Source organism: Petromyzon marinus, chromosome 55, assembly GCF_048934315.1.
Source record: "Petromyzon marinus isolate PM22_M1 ecotype Great Lakes invasive population chromosome 55, UKy_Petmar_22M1.pri1.0, whole genome shotgun sequence".
NCBI classification, from domain to species: domain Eukaryota; kingdom Metazoa; phylum Chordata; class Hyperoartia; order Petromyzontiformes; family Petromyzontidae; genus Petromyzon; species Petromyzon marinus.
The window spans coordinates 12,084,205-12,104,529 of NC_133721.1; the positions used below are offsets into that span (position 1 = coordinate 12,084,205).

At 56.0% G+C, this 20,325-nt stretch overlaps 1 protein-coding gene and 1 long non-coding RNA gene across 2 annotated transcripts; one reads left to right on the plus strand and one right to left on the minus strand.

Annotated features, from left to right (window-relative positions):
• The first annotated feature begins 1,967 nt into the window (after positions 1-1,967).
• Positions 1,968-2,961, plus strand: LOC142905626 (uncharacterized). The gene is made up of 2 exons (XR_012929652.1): positions 1,968-2,136; positions 2,531-2,961. It is a non-coding gene; the product is annotated as an uncharacterized LOC142905626 (long non-coding RNA).
• Positions 2,962-4,466: 1,505 nt separating this feature from the next.
• Positions 4,467-15,655, minus strand: LOC116954537 (5-hydroxytryptamine receptor 2B-like). Its single transcript, XM_076052360.1, has 3 exons — positions 14,830-15,655; positions 10,080-10,280; positions 4,467-7,067 (listed from the first exon to the last, which is right to left on the minus strand). Exons 1-3 carry the CDS (start codon positions 15,392-15,394, stop codon positions 5,923-5,925), a joined length of 1,911 nt encoding a protein of 636 aa, XP_075908475.1. The 5' UTR covers positions 15,395-15,655; the 3' UTR covers positions 4,467-5,922.
• Positions 15,656-20,325: the final 4,670 nt, after the last annotated feature.

Genomic DNA, 20,325 nt, shown 5'->3' on the forward strand with positions numbered 1-20,325 from the left:
CCACACACAACCACACCCATCCACCCACACACCCACCCAACCACCCACACACCCATCCACCCACACACCCACACACCCACACACCCACACCCATCCATTCATACACCCACACACCCATCCAGACACCCACACACCCAGCCACCCATACACTCATCCATCCACACACCCACACACCCACCTACACACACTTCCACCCACATCACCACACCCACACTCACCCACACACCCATCCACACCCATCCACCCACACACCCACGCACACAACCACCACCATCCACCAACACCCATCCACTCTCCCCCGACACACACCCACCCACACACCCACCCACACACCCACACACACACCCACACCCCCACCCATCTACTCCCCCACCCACCCATCCACCCGCACACCGACCCAACCACCCAATTTGGGCTCATTTTAACGGTGACGCCAGCAATTTTTTTTACGTTTCCCCACCCCCCACGTCCAACTGTGAGCGAAGCAGACGGCCCGTGGTGACATCTGCACGGTTAAACACAAACGCAGACGCAGCAGTAATAACCGGGGCGGCCTGCGGGCGAATCGAACCGCGAAAACCGCTCCGCAACGACAAGCGGCTAACGCGCTGCCGCTGGGTCACCGGCTGGGTCACCGTCTGGGTCACAGGCTGGGTCACCGCCTGGGTCACCGGCTGGGTCACCGGATGAGTCACCGCCAAAGTAGCCGGAGGCCCACGCGAGGCCACGGGCTGCGGTGCGGTGACGAATCCGTGTTTGCCGGAGTCACTTACTGGGCAATTACGCAAACCACTGAACCGCAACGGAAGCCAGGCACCGCTCCCAGGACCCATTCCCCCAAGGCGCCCCATTCATTCATTCGCCGGCTCGCTCGCTCGCTCATTCACTCTCTCGCTCACTCGCTCGCGTAAAATGGAAAAAAAAACTTCGCTGCTCACTGGGAATCAAATGGACGTCTGAGCCTGCGATCGCGTTCCCGGAGACGTCGTTTTGTTGTTGTTGTTCAAATCCACCGCTGGATGAAGGGCTCCCGCACGGCCGTGTGTTATTGGTTTGTCGGGGGCGTGTGAGCACGCTCCGGCTTGCTGGGACCGGTTTGGTTCAGATGTCAGTCGCCACCGCTGCACCCAGCCCTGACCGTGAATCAAACTCAGGTGGCAGGGCTGGTAGCGCAGTGATGCGAACTCGTGACCTTTCCCAGTGCGAGCGGTTCGCTCCACCGCTGGGGAGAAACCTTGGTCCCGGGGCTAAGGGTGTCCGTTGAATGAGGCGAAACGCAAAAACAAGACGCGAATGAAAATAGACATCCCATTAAAAGTGCCTTTTTTATTTATGACGGATGGATGCAGGAGTGGGTTCGGGTGAGTTGAGGGGAGGGAGAGAGTGAGCCTGTGGGGTGAGGGGGTTTAACACAGCCAAGACACATTCCGTGGACTTCGGGAGTTGATAAAATATTTTAATCGGCATTAACAAAAAATAAAACATCAAAGTTGCCCCCCCCCCCCCAAACGACCGCGCGTCCCCTCTGTGAGAGGGCTTCTGTCGACGTCGCCGCTGCTGCTGCGGCCGCGGAGAGAGAAGAGGAGGAGGATGGAGGATTTCGAGGCGGGACGGTCATGCTCGTGAACTCGTGGGCATCTGCGAAGAAGAGCTTCACAGCTCCTCGGATCGCTCCAGTACAAATACGGATTCTGATTCTGACATGCCGCTGGGATTGCTTCGCTCGGCGTTGCGTTCCGCATTCAAATCGTCGGTGGAGGGGGTGGGGGTGTCGTTGGGGGCGGGGGGAGGAGAAGAAGGAGGAGAAGGAGGGGTAAATAGAAGAGCTGGGCCCGCGTCGTCTTGAGCCTCGCTGGCGGGCCACGGGCAGGCCGAGGGCCGGCCGAGCGAGAAGCGAGAGAGGAGCGGTGGCCGTGAATTCCGATGAGGCTTGCGGCGGCACAGCGTTGCGATCATCGCGATAATCGCGATGATCGCTCCGTCGGCCGTTCCTCTTCGTTACCGTATTCTCCGCATTATAAGAGACAACCGCCAAGCAACTCCACGCCCTGTCTATGGAAGTGACACGTGGGAGTCTTTCAGGGTCGGGGCAGCACATCCAGGAGCGCCACATGGATGCGCCTTATAATTAATTCGGTAGGTGGGTGGGTGGGTCAGTGTGTATGTCAGTGCGTGTCATTGTGTATGTGGGGAGCGGTAGTGTAGCGGTTAGCGCGCTGCTCCACGAACCCGGCCACCCGAGTTCGATTCCTGCTCACGGTAACCAACACCGGTGACGATTATCTGAAGCTTGTCCTGGGCCTCCACTAGGTCAACTCAGCCTCAAATGATTATCTGTAGCAGTGTGTAAATATCGCCACTCGGGAGACAAAGGCGGCCGGGCGTGGTGCTGGCCTCCCACCCTCTCGTGTGACAGCCTGCCTTCATAGGTGCGTGCTAACAGCACTTGCTCCGACAGTCTGTTGAGGCTACACGGATGATCTTTGCCATTGTGTATTCTAATGTATGTGATATTTGTAATGTGGTACAGAAGGATGTGGAGCTCAGCGGACTTGCCGAGGAGCGACGCTCACAACAACGAGCGGAACCCCGGGCGGCTAAAACGCAGCAAGTTGGCACAATAAGAGGGGCACAGGTGGTGCATCTGCCAGACATCTCAGTCAGCCAACCCCATGGCGCATGGGTGACCTCCTGCCCGTGACGGCCTCGGAAAAAGGTGCACCTACCCTGGCACGATCGCCGTGTGGTGGCGTCACCGTCACTCGGTGGGCGAACGACAACTTTTTTTGACATCCTACTTTCCAGAGCATCTTATAATCCGGAGAACACGGCAATTGCATGCTTTGTCCTTGCACCTTTTATTATTCTTAAATACAAATGTTGTATGTCCCGACAACACGTGAATGCACTGGCAAACTCAGTAAATAAAAGTCATAAATAAACTCCGCCTACTCAATTAAACTCACGATTTGCGAAACATATCCTGTAAAGTAAAATTGTTACATGGCGTCATACTTTTTTGTTTGTTTTTCAGTTACGGCAATACCCCGCTTTACGTCGGGGATGCGTTCGTGAAAGTTGCGACGACGGATATCGAAACAACGTACAATCGAAGCGATGTACGGGGTAAGTAGTAGTAGTGGTGGGTGGTGGTGGTGGAGGTGAAGGCTGTGGCAGGCGACGGAGAACGAGGAAGGGACGGACGATGATGCCGTCAGCAACGTGAGTGCGGGGCTTGTGGCGACAGCGAATCACGTGGTGGTGTTAATAATAAAGTAGCGACGTATTTGCGAAACGAGGTAAAAGTGGCGAGACGTAAACCGGAGTATTACTGTGTTGTAACCGTTGATGGAAGTTTGCATGTTAACCGACAGCAGGTGCTCTCCGTAAGCGCTCCAGATTGTTTGTAAACATTTTTTTTGTGCTAAATGACTAGAAGACATGGCGGAATGTTTGTCTGGCCTTAGGGGCAAACGTCACCTCAAGAGACTCCCAAGGTCGTCTTAAATCCCAGCAACGCACGGAAGCAGCAGCAGAAATCACGAAAACAACGAAAACATTTGGGTGACACTGCGCGATACGCTTCAGCAGACAGCCGTTGGGGAACTGATATCGCGATAATCATAGCATCGTGACATTCGATATCGTGGACAACTTTTTGATTGGTTTTGCTATCGCGCTGAGCCCGTCACGATGGACGGGCTGTGGTTGGCGAAGGGGCGGGCGACTCACGGACTCTCGAATGGTAGCGACTGCAGTGGGGGGTGGGCGAGGTGGTGGTGTGGGTGGTGGTGGTTTGGGTGGTGGTGGTGGTGGTAGTGGTGGTGGGGGTGAGGGTGGCATAGATCGAGACGTCGTCACATTGCGTGCAGAGGCACCACCACCACCACGACCGCCACCGTCACCGCCACCACCACCACCGTCACCACCACCACCACGACCGCCACCACCACCACCGCTACCACCGCCACCGTCACCACCACCACCCACACGCGTGCCACCCGCGGCCCGTTCCCGCAGTTTCGAGGCGGCGACCGTCCGGCCCTTTCACACTTCCTCTTCCCCTTTGAGTCGCCCCAAGAAAATAAAAATAAATCCGGGGCTAAGCAGAAGGAGCGCGGCGTGATTCGGAGATAACGGCGTGAGTTGGTGCGGGTTTGGAGGGGGATGATTCAGGAAGTGGCTTTGTTTTAAGTCCGACGTTCCGGGCACGCCCGCAACGCCACGTCGCTTTTTGGGGAACACGACGGACGCGGGTCCGGTTTTCTGCTCCTTGCTTCGCGCATTTTTTGGTCTCTCTCTGAGCTCCGTTCGACCTTGCTGAGAACGTCCATCCAGGAGGGGGGGGTGTGTAGAGGAGGAGGGGGGGTGGGAGGAGGTGGAGGAGGAGGGGGTAGGAGAAGGGGGTGGGGAGGAGGAGGGGGGAGGAGGAGGGGGGAGGAGGAGGGGGGATGAGGAGGGGGGGCTGGGGAGGAGGGATGAGGAGAGGTGGGGAGGAGGAGGGGGGGTATGGCGGAGGGGGGTGGGAGGAGGTGTGGAGGAGGAGGGTGAGGGGTGGGTGGTGAGGAGGTAAAGCGCTGTCGCCTGACAACCCGAACGCGCTCGTCGCGCTATCCACCTCCTCCTCCACCTCCTCCTCCTCCTCTTCTTGCTGGGCCGCACCGCGCGCCCAAGCAGCGCATTCGCCTCGGCGGCGGCGGCGGCGGCAGCGGCCTCGCTCTCGATTCGACTGGCGGTGGAGCGGCCGCGTCGCTCCCACGGTGCCCAGGCTGGCTCAGTCTCCTCTCTCTCTTACCTTTCTGCCCGGAGGAGATTTTCTCGCCGTTGCGTGCCCACCCACCCAGCCCCCCTCCTCCTCCCACCCCCGTGCACCCTCCCCCTCATTGCGCCCACCTCGAGCGAGATGGCTTCACTCGGATCCGTGGATGATCGCCAACAGCTCGGCTAGCCAACGCGACATCCGGACGGCGGCGGACGCAGACGACGTTTTGGAGTTGTTTGTGAATGCCCAGAAGGGACGGGGAGACGAGGAGGTGGGGGCTGAGGGGGGGATGGGGGGTGGGGGTGGAGGGGGGTGTAACACCGGCAAATCCTCGATACAGAGTCGCCTCGCGTACAAAACCCTGTGTGAGTGCCGGTGAAGTACGCACGCGCGTCACGTGCGCGTTCGCCGCACGTGACGCGCGCGTGCGCGTTCGCGGCACGTGACCGGACGCGACGCTTTGTGTTCGCGCTCCGACTGGATGCGCTCCAAACTCCTTGAATGTGAGCAACAGGTGGACTGAGCGCGCTAAGATGCATCTAAATATAAAATCGTCTTGGCAGGTCGGCAATAGTTCTCCTCTGGTACGGATAAGATGCTTGCATCATTATCACCACCACCACCGAAGGCCGTGATCCACTGCTGGATGGACGCCTTCCAAAGTCGCCCCTGACAATTTCTGGACGCTACGATCCAACCAGCAGGTAGCTGCCACGATCTCGCCTCGCCGCTCCATCTTCCGACGACGTTTCGCAGTGGGGGGGCCTTCGTGCCCACCTGAGGTCATTGTAACCAGAGTCGCGGTGGCCGCGTTGGCAAATGAGGCACACAGCCTCACGTCTCTCCCTCGTGGCTCACTCCGTCTCTCCCTCGTGGCTCACTCCGCTCGTCTCTACCTCGTGGCTCACTCCACTCGTCTCTCCCCTGTGGCTCACTCCGTCTCTCCCCTGTGGCTCACTCGTGGCTCACTCCGCTCGTCTCTCCCCTGTGGCTCACAGCCTCACGTCTCTCCCCTGTGGCTCACTCCGCTCGTCTCTCCCTCGTGGCTCACTCCGTCTCTCCCCTGTGGCTCACTCCGCTCGTCTCTACCTCGTGGCTCACTCCGCTCGTATTCCCCCCCCACCACCCACGGGGGTCTCGTCGTGTCCATCGAGCATCCATCACACCTCGGACATGTGGCTCAGCGCGCACTTGAGCGGACTCAAATCCCTGCGCTCCCTCAAACTCCGCACGCCGCCGATTGGCCGGAGCGGCGACTCACCGCCACCACCGCCGCCACCGCCACACCGCACCTTGACTCCGTTCGTGAGTGACAGGTGGGAGCAGCCCAGCAGCTGATTCGCCGGGAACCTGTGGCTGCTGCCGCCGCCGCCGCCGCCTCCGCTGCTGCGTCCGCTGCTTGCGTTGGCGCCGCCGCTTCCGCCCTCGCAGCAGTGCAGCAGCAGCACGCCCCGCGCCGAGCACTCGGCACGCGGGCGCCGGTAGTCGCAGGCGATGTAGCGGCGGAACGCCTGCCGGAAGGCGCGGTTGAAGAGCGTGTAGACGAGGGGGTTGACGCCCGACGAGACGTAGCCCACCCACACGAAGACGCCGAGCAGCGTCTCGGTGAGCTGCGCGCTGCACCCGCGCCGGCACAGCACCGAGAGCACGTTGGTGATGAAGAACGGGCACCACATGACCACGAACAGCACGAAGACGATGCCCAGCACCTTGGTGGCGCGCTGCTCGTTCGTGATGCTCGCCATCGACTGCTTGCCCACGGCGTTGCGCCGCATGCGTGCCCGCTGCCGCGACAGCGCCGGCGCCCCGCGGTGCTGCGCCGCCGCCGACGATGCCCGGCCCGCCGCGGACGCGACCCTCGTCTGCGCGGAGGCCGAGCGCCGCTCCATGCCGCGCCACGGGCTGCCGCCGATTCCGCCGCCGATTCCGCCGGGCTTGTCGCAGGGACGCGCGCGCGTCGTGTGCCACCGACGGAACCGCGCGGAGCCGCCGCCGCCGCCGCCGCGGCAGCCCCAGGGCAGGCTGCGGCCTCCTCCTCCTCCTCCTCCGCCGCCGCCGCCGCAGCCGCCGGCGCCCGAGATGGAGGCGCGCGAGACGCCCGCGTCGCAGAGCATCGCCTTGTGACGCAGCACGCGCGTCGTGAGCAAGAAGGTGACCATCATGATGACGAGCGGCACGAAGAAGGCGCACAGGGAGCCGTAGATGATGAAGCTGCGGAAGGCGTCGATGCCCAGGGAGCACGCGCTGGCCACGAGCACGGTGCTCGAGTCGCGCAGGCCGATCACGGGGATCGGCATCGAGATGCCTGCGGTGGTGCGGGGGCGGAGAGGGGGGGAGGCAGGGGGAGAACGAGTTAGACGTTTCAAATCCGTGTCGATCGCCTCTTGCGAGGGCAGGCATCGATCCCGTGCGAGTTGGCTCACCGGGCGCATGTTGGACTGCGAGGGGTGCCCCGGGTCCACCGTCCGAGTGATCGGAAGCGGAACTCCCTCGCGTGCAACTGAGCCGCGCCTGACACGCGTCCTCTTGCAAACGGGTCGCGAGCAGTTGCGAGCCACCGGTTGCCCGCGGGAGAGACGGGGCTGCACTTTGAAAGCTTCGTCGTCAACAACGGTGGTAGCGGGTGGTGGTGGTGGTGGGCGGGGTGGAGCTAACAAGGAGAAGAGGCGGGGCCTGTGCTTGCTGTGAAGGGCGTGGCCAGATTGCGCAACCGCCCGCTCAGACGCCGGACAAAGAATTCAAAGTCGAGCTGCGCGCTAATTTCGAGGTCAGCGATTTGCTCTCCTCGGTCGTGGACCCAGGGACCCGAGCCTTAAAGAGCCCCGTGGCTTTGTTGTTTTTGTTGTTGTTGTCGTTGTTGCGCTGAATGGGCTGCGATGACTCATAACGAATTTGCTTTTCATCAATCTGCAGGGCTGTAATAACACCCTTGCCTCTGCCGGCGGTTCTGTAATAGAAACGTCCTGCCTGCGACTCCCATCGCGGTTAAAAAAAAAATATGTAAACAGACGCATGGCTAAATAAATCATTTCCCCGCGGAGATTTCTTATCCGCGCCCTCAAACGCCTATTGACTTTCACACTCCCACGCCTGACAGCTCAATGTGTCACCTCTGGCAGCTCTCCAGCCACAGCAGCAGCAACAACAACAACAATAAAACAAATCTAGGTTCATGTTGGGGGAAAACAAAAACCGAAACACATTCGAATAGAAAACAAATATAAAGTAACTGTTCAGTTTTAGTTGTTTTTTGTTAGTCGTGCCGCCAAACAACAACAACAACAAATTTAAAGAATCTCGTTTTGCGTTTCTGACAAAGAAAAATCACGAACCGAAATCGATGTTTAAACAATGGCCCCGGTGTTGTCATCACAAAGGCAAGGAAAATGTGCGCCCGGTGGAGCCTCCACGCACTCTTGGGGCGGCTGCTGTTAGGGAGCACCTATGAAGGGGGGGGGGGCGGGACCAACAATTCCCGGGTGCCTTCGCCTCCCCAATGGCGATGTTTACGCACGGGGCCAGGTTCGTATTTTACGGCCGAGTAGACGCACCGGTTCGGATATTCATCACCGATGTTGACCAAGCGAGGCAGGAATCGAACCCGGGGGGGGGGGGGTGGGGGGTGGGGGGTTCCTGGGGTTTCGTGGCGGCAGTGCGCTAACCGCTGCGCCACCGCATCCTCTCCGTTGTCAACGAACACAAACACACACACAAAAGACACAGAGGCAGACATTGGCAATCCATCGCTGCGGCGTCCCAGGGGCACGCTTCTCAGTCGCTCATCGGATCCTCGGGCACCAAGCAGAGGGTTCGTTTGGTGCCGATGGCATTTCAAATTCCAGGCCGGTCTCGCGGATCGCGGGACGAACGTTTTTGTGGAGGGGGGCGGAGCATGTGACATCATCATCATCAACGACGTCACAATGGCATCCAGATGGCGGGGCCAATAGCAAGAGGATGGCGATGCAGATTGGTGAGCAGCATCTGCGGAGCAATTCGACGGAGATATGAAGCGAAATTGTTTTTCGCAGGTGTCCAGTAGGGGCGGGTGAGCAAGTGACAACAAACGGAACAAAAAAATTAAACGATGGGCGTGAAAGATAGATAAAAGTCACGCGTGTATGTACGTCTGACTTCTTTTTGCACCGTACGCAGCCAACCGTGCTAATCGGATGTTCGGGGGAAGGACGACAAACTAAACAAACACAAGAAGCAGTTCTAAAGAAATCAGCTTGTCAATCAAGGTGATTTGAAAGTGCACAGCTCCAGTGGCTTCCCAATATGGGAAGGAAGAGCGTTCCAGACGGCCGCAGAAGCAGCGCACCTGAAAGCGCCGCGAGACGTGGCGACCGCCGCCTTCGCTCGACGGTTACCCAGAAGCCACTGCCGCGAGGATGACCAGAGTTCGAGTGGTGCCGGTTTACGCTCCTTGACAAGATCAGCAAGGGTATTGTGGTTCCACTTGCGGTGAACGCTTCGGGGGCCGTCCATAAATGATGATTATTGACCCCCCCCCCCTCCACCCCTCGTCACACGGTCTCACAAAAAAAGTCAGACCCCCCCCCTCAAATATGACGTCAAAAATCTCTGCCCCCCCCCCCAAAACCATATTTCCATTTTGAAAATAAAACATGCTTCAAGTGGCTTTAAACTATTGTAATTGTAGTGCGTATTTAATTTGGCGCTGCACTCTGATGTTGTAGGAGAAGCACATTTATTAGAACGTGTTGTCTATATTTATTTAAAGTTGCGCGTTTTGATGTGACGTCACATTTCTGAAACCCCCCCCCCCCACCCTCGTCACACATCGTCACAAATGTCTGACCCCCCCCCCCCCCAGGTGCGTGACGTCATTTATGGACGGCCCCTTCGTGCAACCTTGTGGCAATGATTTTCGTCCGTCAAACCGGGAGCCAATGCCGCTTGGCAAGCGCCGGACTGCAGTGCCCGTCACGACACGTGACAGAGAATTCAAACTCGATTTGAAGCTTTCGCGACTGCAGGAATCCACACTCTTTGGTTCTTTCGGAAAAGTCACGTGGGTAGAAAATAAAATAAATCACGACGTTTCGATCGCAACACAAGCGGTCGTACTCAGGCGGAAATAAAAATATATAATCCAGCAGTGGAACTGCTCTATACTGGAGTATAGAGAATTCAAAGTCGCAAAAACATGAACGAATTATAAAACACTAAAAGCGTATGAGTACATATCGTATACACGCATTGCGTACATAGACTCGTGACGATGCGAGTGACGAGATTGGGGTGTGCGAGGTGTTGGGGTGGGGGTGGTGGTGAGTTTGTCGAGACTCACCGATGGACACGGCCCAGACGGCCAGGATCTTGATGAGCATCTTGGACTTCGAGTTGAAGCGACTGTGCTGGATGGGCCGCTTGATGGCGATGTAGCGATCAATGGAGATGGCGCACAGGTGCAAGATCGAGGCGGTGGACAGGAGGACGTCCAGGTAGAGCCAGATGGGGCACAGCTGCTCAGGCAGACACCAGCGGGAATCTGGCACGGGCACGCCAACAACGACAACGACAACAACAACAAATCCCCAAACCCACCAGCCTCGTGTTGCCTTTAACGCAACCGCTTGGAGGTGTGCCGGGTAGGGGGTAGGTCAAGAGCTGTTAGCGAGCGCCTATTAACAAATATAATTACACGGTATTTTTCCTCCTATAGAGCGGTGGTAGTTGCTGTGTTCCTGAAGAAAACCACGTTGTGGAAAAACCGCGTTAAAATAAATAATATGGGGGGAGGGGGGGGGGGGTAAAGCACAGTCCTCGTGAACGCGTGAGATGCCTAACGCAGGACGAACGCAGACTGGGGCGTGTGGGTAGCATCGAGAAGGATCCAGCAGCATCCCGGCGCGTTCAATGGCTACGCCGAGGCAGCCGCTGTACGACCGCTCACTCCGACCGCGCGCCACGTGGTTCCCCTCGCTCGGTAGCGTCACTATATCAAAATTCGCAAAAATGCGTTCCCCAATGCATTGATCGCGCAATAGCCAATTCGCGTCGTGAAAACCACACGCGGCTTTATAGCAGAAGTGACTTATATAATGTTACATTGCTAAAGCACCCTTTCTGCTAAGCACTCAAAGCGCTGTACCTCGTAAAATAATATCGCAAGCCAAGGGGAGGTATAACTAAGGCGACACAGAAGCGACGTCGGAGAACCGGGAGGAGGAGAGGATGGTGTGGTCAGAACTACGCCCGGCCGCCTTTGCCCCTCCGATGTCGTTGTTTAACTACACACCGCGCCTGTCACACATTTTATGGCTGAGTCGACCTAAGGGGAGGCCCGGGACCGGTTTCCATAACCGTCACTGGTGTCGGTGGTGGCCGTGAGCGCGGAATCGAACTCGCGTGGGCCAGGTTCCGAACACGGCTAACAACAACAACAACCGCCATTCGCCACTAAGTGGCGGTGACGTCACCACGGGGATCGTGCCAAGCTACGTGCATGTTGAGGCCACGTGGAGTGTCGAACGCCCGCTGGCAGGTCACGGGGCTGACCCAGCAGGTGCCACGGGTCGACTGACCGAGACGACTGCTGGCCGATGCACCGCCTGTGCCCCCCTACTCTGCCAGCACAGCTAACGCACACACACACACCGATAGTCCGTGTGCAAGGGGTTCACTTCTCAGTGAATATTCTCCGGATCGCCGGTAGAGTAGGGTTGGCACGTGACTTGTAGTAACCGGAGCGCGCAGCAAAGAGGCACACTGGACGTGGTGTACCGGGTGCGGAGACTATCCCGTCCAGTATATACCCATTCGCTCTGGGCCGCGGCTACCGCTCATCACGTGCCACCTAATCCAGTCGCCCGGTATCCATCGCCTCTCAGACTTAGCCTCAACCACCACCACTACCCACTACCGCAGTCTTCTGATTATTTACCAAAGAAACGTTTTCAAACAATCTGGAGCGCTTACAGAGAGCACCTGCTGTCGGTTAACATGCATACTTCATCAACGGTTACAACACAGCCATATGTCTCCCCCCCCCCCCTGCTTTACGTCGTTTTGCAAATACGTCGCTACTTTATTATTGACACCACCATGCGGATTCGCTGTCGCCTCAACCCCCACACTCACGTCGCTGTCGGCATCATCGTCCGTCCCTTTCTCCTTCTCCGTCGCCTGCCACAGCCTTCGCCTCCACCACCACCCACCACTACTACTACTTACCCCGTACATTGCTTCGATTGTACGTCGTTTCCGATATGCGTCGTCGCACGCTTCACGAACGCATCACCGACGCAAACCGGGGTATTGCCGTAGCGGCGTTCGTTCGTTGTACGGTCGGCAGGGGTGACGGCGGGGGGGGATGGGGGAGGGTGGGGGGTAGGGCGGGCCCCCCGTGATTTATAAAAGATGATGATGATGATGATGACAGGCGGGAGATCGATGGTTGTCAGAGGCGTGTGACCGCTGTCTCCAGCGAGGGTTATCGACAAGGCTTTGGGCGGCCAGGATTACAAACGCCCCGAGCGTAACGCCGCTCATCTCTCTCTCCTGCAGCGCGAGGAAATCTCAATTGGTGGGAGGGGGGTGGGAGATCACAACAACAACAACAACAGCCGTCTCCCATTGAAAGTGGTGGTGACGTCACCGCGGCGCTTGTGCCATGCTAGGTGCACTTTGAGGCCACGTGAAGTGTCGAAGGCAGCCGCTGGCAGGAGGTCACGGAACAGACCCAGGTGTCGTTGGGTTGACTGACATGACCGGCAGATGCACTAATCAATCTATAGATCTATGTATGAGTATATGGGTCTATATGTGAGGCTATGGGTCTCAGTGTGAATCTATATATATATATTTATGATTATATGGGTCTCTATGTGAGTATGAGTCTCAGTCTGAATCTATAGATCTCTGTGCGAGTCTATGGGTCTCTACGTGAGTCTGTGAGTCTCAGTGTGAATCTATAGATCTCTGTGCGAGTCTATGGGTCTCTACGTGAGTCTATAAGTCTCAGTGTGAATCTATAGATCTCTGTGCGAGTCTATGGGTCTCTACATGAGTCTATGAGTCTCAGTGTGAATCTATAGATCTCTGTGCGAGTTTATGGGTCTCTACTTGAGTCTGTGAGTCTCAGTGTGAATCTATGGATCTCTGTGCGAGTCTATGGGTCTCTACGCGAGTCTGTGAGTCTCAGTGTGAATCTGTAGATCTCTGTGCGAGTCTATGGATCACTACATGAGTCTGTGAGTCTCAGTGTGAATCTATAGATCTCTGTGCGAGTCTATGGGTCTCTACATGAGTCTATGAGTCTCAGTGTGAATCTATAGATCTCTGTGCGAGTCTATGGGTCTCTACGCGAGTCTGTGAGTCTCAGTGTGAATCTATAGATCTCTGTGCGAGTCTATGGATCACTACATGAGTCTATGAGTCTCAGTGTGAATCTATAGATCTTTGTGCGAATCTATGGGTCACTACATGAGTCTATGAGTCTCAGTGTGAATCTATAGATCGCTGTGCGAGTCTATGGGTTTCTATGCGAGGCGCTAAACCTTTTGTTTTTGTCGCGTGGCTGACAGAGAGCAACAGCTGCGATTTCACGTGGCGGTGGTCAATGAGCCAGATGATTGCCAGTCAGGGGCAGCGGAGTTGGTGAATTGTCGCCGTGGTGATGCCTCCTCCTCTCCCTCCTCATCATCTCTCTCCTCTTCCTTCTCTCCCTCCTCCTCATCCTACCCCTCCTCCTCTCTCTCCTCTCCTCCCTCCTCCTCCCTCCTACTCCTCTCTCTCTCATCTCCTCCCTCCTCCTCCTCTCCCTCCTCCACCTCCTCATCCCACCCCTCCTCGTCCTCGTCTCTTTCCTCGCCCTCCTCATCCTATCGTAAAAAAGTACAATGTTAATAAATACATAGAGTTTTATTAATCAAAGTAGTTGTACTTAATTTGTGTTTATGATGTTTTACCGCCTGAGAAATATCTGGCCATGCCTCGCACCCCCAGAAACGACATCTGGCACCCCCAGGGGGTGCAGCGTGCACACCCTGGGGGATGCAGCGTGCACCCCCAGGTTAAGAAGAAGAAGAAGATGATCTACTGCCGCAAAACCGATCGGAGAGTTTGTTGTTGTTGTCATTTTCCACATTAAACCGCCGCCCAACTCCCTGCGCGTCTTCCTTAAAGGTGCTCGCGAACTGCACTTTCTCTAAAAACCTGTTAGATAACACCGGTTGCCGTTGTTTCTGTGTGTGTTAAATAGTCTGTGTGGGGAGCTCGCTGCGATACGAACCCAGCGACTCCAGTTCGATCCCCGCTCACGACCTGACCACCAACACCAGTGACGATTATCTGAACCGGTCCTGGGCCTCCCCTAGGTCGACTCAACCTCAAACGGGCACCTAGTGCGATGGGTAAACATTGCCACGTGTTGGCCACCCACCCCCTCGTGTGCTGTTCGGGCCTTCATAGGTGCTCGCTTAGAGCACTTGACCCAACAGTGTGTTACAGGCTATACGGGGGGATCTTTGTAGAATAGTCTGTCTGTAGTTGGTGTGGTGTCAATAGAGGTGTGTTTACGCATGGAATGTTTGCGCACGTGTGTGTGTGTGTGTGCCGGTGTGTTTCCTGGCCACCCACCCCCTCGTGTGCCTTGTCGGCCTTCGCAGGTGCTGCTCGCTAACAGCGTTGGCTTCCACCTGTTTGTTGGGGGGGGGGGGAGGGTCTTTGTGTGTGTATGCGTGATGGTGGTGATGGTGGTGTTGATGATGGTAATGATGGTGGTAATGATGATGGTGGTGATGATGATGGTGGTGGTGATGATGATGATGGTGATGATGATGGTGGTGGTGATGATGGTGGTGATGATGATGATGATGGTGGTGGTGGTGGTGATGATGATGATGGTGATGATGATGGTGGTGGTGGTGGTGGTGATGATGATGATGATGGTGATGATGGTGGTGGTGATGATGGTGATGATGATGATGGTGGTGATTATGATGATGGTGGTGATTATGATGGTGGTGATTATGATGATGGTGGTGGTGATGATGATGCGCGTGCACGCGCGTGCCGCCGCCGCCGCCGCGACTCACTGAAGAGGATCGTGAGCAGCGCGATGGGCATCACGAGGACGCCGACGAGAAGATCGGCGATCGCCAGCGACATGAGGAAGTAGTTGGTGACGTTTTGAAGTTTCCTCTCGAGCCCCACCGCCAGGATGACGAGAATGTTCCCTCCGATGGTCCACGCGATCACGGCGAGCATGGGCAGCGCGTGCCACAGGAACGCGTCCGCGCCGACGACTCCTCCACCCGCGACGCTCCCTCTCACCACCACGCCGCCGCTGTTGTTGTCCGCTGCCAAGAGGCCAAGGTGGTGCTGGTGCTGCTGCCCGCTCAAGTTGTGGAGGCCCGCGCTGTGGTTGACACCAACCTCCACCGCACTGCCCCACAGGCCCGCGCGCTCGCTGGTGGTGGTGGTGGTGGCGGTGGCGAAGAGGAGGTCGAACGTCGCCAGGCCGCTGCCCATCGTGGCCAGGCCATCGCCTTGGGAGCCGGTGGCCACCGCGGATGACATCGATGATGGCGATGATGGTGCGGAGATGATCCAGTCGGCGTCTCGCCTCGCCGCAGTAATTGGCGTTCCGGGAAAAGCCATACTGAGCGGTGTTTTGTTTTAATAATTATTATTGCTATTGTGTGGGTAATCGTTCATCCTTCTGGCGGAGTTCCAAGGAGGCATGGGCGGGGAGTGTCTCGCGTCCGCGTCTTTTTGCGGCTTTCAGAGATGCCCGAAGCTGCGTGTTTGTTTTACACATTCGAGATTCCCGTGTGATGGAGACGCGAGCAGAGGAACCACTGACTGTCAGCCCGGGTGCCTCCACGTCAATGACACATCACCTACCTCCCCCATCCACCCACCCACCCAACCCCCCCCCCCCCCCCCCCCGCCCAAGGCAAATATTTCCACGCCCGGCACACCACTTCCAGTATGCCTCTCGTCGCTGCCGGCGGCTGTGGCTGCGACTCGTCGAATATGCGACCGACCGTCCGTCTCCGCTGAGATACCCGCGGAGAATATGTGGCGGAGTCGGGGAGGGGTGGCTGGGTGGTGGTGGTAGGGGGAGAGTTGAAATGAAACGTCGACAAAAATCGCGCCAACTTGGAACGCCGCCGCGCTCAGCCCTCGACGGGTGGACAGCGGTAGGGCAGCCGCCAGAAGCCGACGTCACCAACGAATTGCCCAAGCTCTGAGGACCTACACATATATCACGAAATACGCGAGCAACTGCGTGAGTTGTTCGCAACTTGTCTCCGCAAACCCAGCGTGGAATTTGATGTAAATCTGCATGTTACATTATTTTTTATTTAATAAAGAAAACAGATAAGATTCATATTGCCATTGTGATTTGCAAGCTTTTTTTTCATTTCTCTAATCTGTTATTGTTTATTAATTTGATTTACTTTGCTGCCACTTGTCGCGTTGTTCGTGAAACCCGATTGCAAGAGCAACTCGGCTCACGGGGGACTTGAACGGAACCCAGTCGCCACCGTGTCGAGGACAACAACAATAATAACAAACAAACAAACCAACAAACGAAGCAAAATAGCAAAACATAAACCACCGCGCGCACGAACCGCGCGACTGCTGCTACTGCTGCCGCGGGCGATGTTTTACCGATCAGAATCCCCGCCACAACTCGGCTCCCTCCAACGTCCGAATAACGTCGACGGCGGGTCGAGGATGCCAGGCGGCCTCTCAACGTCGACTGCGTCTCGAGTCGCTCGCGATCGCTCCCGTCGGGGTCCACCCGGACGAGCGCCACGGAGGAGCGCTCGGGCTCAGCGATTCGCCGTTCGCGTGTGGCGAGAGGAGACGCACCGCCGCCACGGTTTGCGGGCGGTGCATCGCTGGTATGGTGGTGATGGTGGTGATGGTGGCGATGGTGGCGGTGGTGGTGATGGTGATGGTGGTGGCGGTGGTGGTGGTGGTGATGGTGGCGGTGGTGGTGATGGTGGTGGTGGTGGCGATGGTGGCGGTGGTGATGGTGATGATGGTGGTGATGCTGGTGGTGATGGTGGCGGTGGTGGTGGTGATGATGGTGGTGATGGAGCGTGCTCGCTCACGGCACTTGTCCCCTACAGTGTGTTAGAGGCTACACGGGGGGGGGGGGGGTCTTTGGCTTCTGGTGTGGTGGAGGGTTACGAACCCGGCTACACGAGTTCGATTCCCGCTCACGGTCACCAACACCGGTGGAGATTGTCTGAACCGGTGTAGGGCCTCCCCTAGGTCGACTCAGTCTCAAATAAGTAACCTGGTGTGGGGTGTAAACATCGCCCTATTGGGGAGGCAGTGGCAGTCGGGCGTGGTGCTGGCCACCCACCCCCTCGTGCACTGCCCCGGCCTTTATAGGTGCTCACAAACACCACTTGCCCCTACAGTCTGGTGAAGGCTGTGCGGGGGGATCTTTGTCTTGAAGGCGAAGGTGGTGGTGGGTTTTACAATTTCAAATCCATCCTATTTGAAGTCGGCGCGGGTCGCCAGCGTGGGATCGAGAGGTGAGAGATTATGGAAAATATTCACCAAGCCCGTGACCCATCTTCCTCGCGCCGTGCTGCCCGAAGGTCGCCTCGAGTTCCGCCAATGGAGACGTCTCGACGTTGACAGCGCAACGCCAACGATCAGAGCCACCCCCCGTGTGGTTCGCGTAGGGGGGGGGGGGGTTAAAGGCGCAGCCCTGCAGTTGACAGCCGCTAAGCTGAAGAGCTTTAACCACCACAAGGAGCTCGAGCGAGTCCTTCTAGAGCAGTGGGTTCTTAATCTTTACTGCAGCCTTCGACCCCTTTGGTTCTCAATCATGTTACAAAAACACTGACAGCGTCAATAAATACATAGGGGGTTTCGTGAAAGAAAGCACGTTGTTACTTAACGTGCCCGTGGCTGAATTTGTGTTGCGATGATTCAACTTCTAAACAAATCCGGCCGTGTCTCGCACCCCCAGAAAGGGGATCTCGCACCCCCAGGGGTTGCAGCGTGCACCCCGGGTTAAGAAGAAGAAGAACTGCTCTAGACGGCGATCTGGTCGACTCTTGCGCCTTAGAAGAGGCGCACGTGAATACATTTAAGGTTAATTGAATAAAGTAATGCTAATAGTTTTAACAAAAAGAAATCACAGTGATGTCCCAGTGAACTGATGGATCGAGGCTTCCCCACGCTGTGTTCATCACGGGGGATGATTTGGCCATACTTCACCACGCCGGTCAGTGCGGGTTCGTGATGGAAGCGTTTGGGGCTGTGGGTTTACCCGGAACTAGCCCACGTGCCTTTCGACGCCGACGTTGTGTACATGCGTGTGTTTCGTGCTTGTACTACAATCTAGCTGGAGCATTTGCACGACTTTGATTACATCGTTGAGAAATGATTAATGGGCAAATGTTGTCGGGGTTCTTTTTGTTGTTCAAAACCATACACACACACACCACACGAGATTATCAAGAGTCGCGCAGCAGGCGCGCTGAGAACGAAAACCCTCCAAACACGAATTGGCTCCGAGCAGTTGCCACCTTCTTCCCCTATTGCCGATAACAAAAACAACCCCCCCCCCCCAACGTACGTCTCGAGTCGGCTCTTCTTAGCCTCTCTCTATGTTTAAATCAAAGCTCGTGCCGCGATAGCGATAAATAGACCCTCGGCACGCGAATCCGTTCTTTGCCACCAGAATTTTTTTTTTTAAATAGTCCACTGATGATGTCGATTCCCGGACGGGCCGTTGCGTTCCGCGAAATCCGGAACGGGTTGGCAACTTCGGTGCAAGAAGGGCAACGCTTACTTTGCCCGGGGGACTACTTTTTTGGTGTTTTTTTACGCGACCGGGAAATCCGCAATCCTTGCGCGGGAAATACGAATGTGCTCCTCGAGACGCGGAGTGGTTAAATCCGCACGCACGAGTTTGCGTCTTCTTCCTTTTCTTGTTCGTTGTTGTTGTTGTGGTTGTGATTAATATTATTATGGATCTGAGTAATTATTGTATCCCGCCGCTCTGCGCCCTTCTCGTTTCCATGGAGACCGTTAAATCCTCGCGCCACGGGGGATGCGGGTCCCTGGCGACGGACAGCGGCGCGTGCGGTCCTCGGGATTCTGATAACAATAAAAAAAAACGTCAATAAATAAAAGATTTAAAAAACACGGAGAGAAAAGGGAAAGAGATACGTTAATATAATCCCGTTTTGACGGTGAGCTGTCAAGGCCATAACGGGTTTGCTTGTGTTCAAAGGAGTTGTATCGGCTCCGGTTTGTGTTTCATGGTTATAGCAGAGCTTTGATTTCCCCAGTTGTGTCATCTTCGATCAGGTTAACAACATCCCCCCCCAATACACATAGACTCACACAGAGACACATAGACTCACACATAGAGACCCATAGACTCACACAGAGACACATAGACTCACACATAGACACATAGATTCACACAGAGACACATAGACTCACATCGAGACCCTCAGACTCACACAGAGACCAATAGGCTTAGACAGAGACCACAGACTCACACAGAGACCCTCAGACCCACACAGAGACCAACAGACTCATACAGAGATTCATATATTCACACAGAGACCAACAGTCACACACAGACCCACAGTAGCTACCGACTAACCGCAGTAGACACTGACTAACCACGATAGTCACTGACTAACCACGGTAGACACTGACTAATCACGGTAGTCACTGACTAACCACAGTAGCCACTGACTAACCACGGTAGATACTGAATAACCACGGTAGTCACTGACTAACCACGGTAGACACTGACTAACCACGGTAGCCACTGACTAACCACGGTAGTCACTGACTAACCACGGTAGACACTGACTAACCACGGTAGCCACTGACTAACCACGGTAGCCACTGACTAACCACGGTAGTCACTGACTAACCACAGTAGACACTGACTAACCACGGTAGCCACTGACTAACCACGGTAGAGACTGACTAACCACAGTAGACACTGACTAACCACGGTAGACACTGACTAACCACAGTAGACACTGACTAACCACGGTAGCCACTGACTAACCACGGTAGACACTGACTAACCACAGTAGACACTGACTAACCACGGTAAACACTGACTAACCACGGTAGACACTGACTAACCACGGTAAACACTGACTAACCACGGTAGACACTGACTAACCACAGTAGACACTGAATAACCACGGTAGTCACTGACTAACCACGGTAGCCACCGACTAACCACGGTAGTCACTGACTAACCACGGTAGTCACTGACTAACCACGGTAGTCACTGACTAACCACGGTAGTCACTGACTAACCACGGTAGCCACTGACTAACCACGGTAGACACTGAATAACCACAGTAGACACTGACTAACCACGGTAGACACTGACTAACCACAGTAGACACTGACTAACCACAGTAGACACTGACTAACCACGATAGCCACTGACTAACCACAGTAGCCACTGACTAACCACGGTAGACACTGACTAACCACGGTAGACACTGACTAACCACGGTAACCACTGACTAACCACGGTAGCCACTGACTAACCACGGTAGACACTG

Bases quoted from the DNA above. Each gene is read 5' to 3' on its own strand.
- LOC116954537 (XM_076052360.1), bottom strand. From the start codon at position 15,394: ATGGCTTTTCCCGGAACGCCAATTACTGCGGCGAGGCGAGACGCCGAC. The intron at 10,281-14,829 runs GTGAGTCGCGGC...TGCCCGTGCCAG, and splicing joins GCTGCTCACGATCCTCTTCA to ATTCCCGCTGGTGTCTGCCT. The intron at 7,068-10,079 runs GTGAGTCTCGAC...GCACCACCGCAG, and splicing joins CGTCTGGGCCGTGTCCATCG to GCATCTCGATGCCGATCCCC.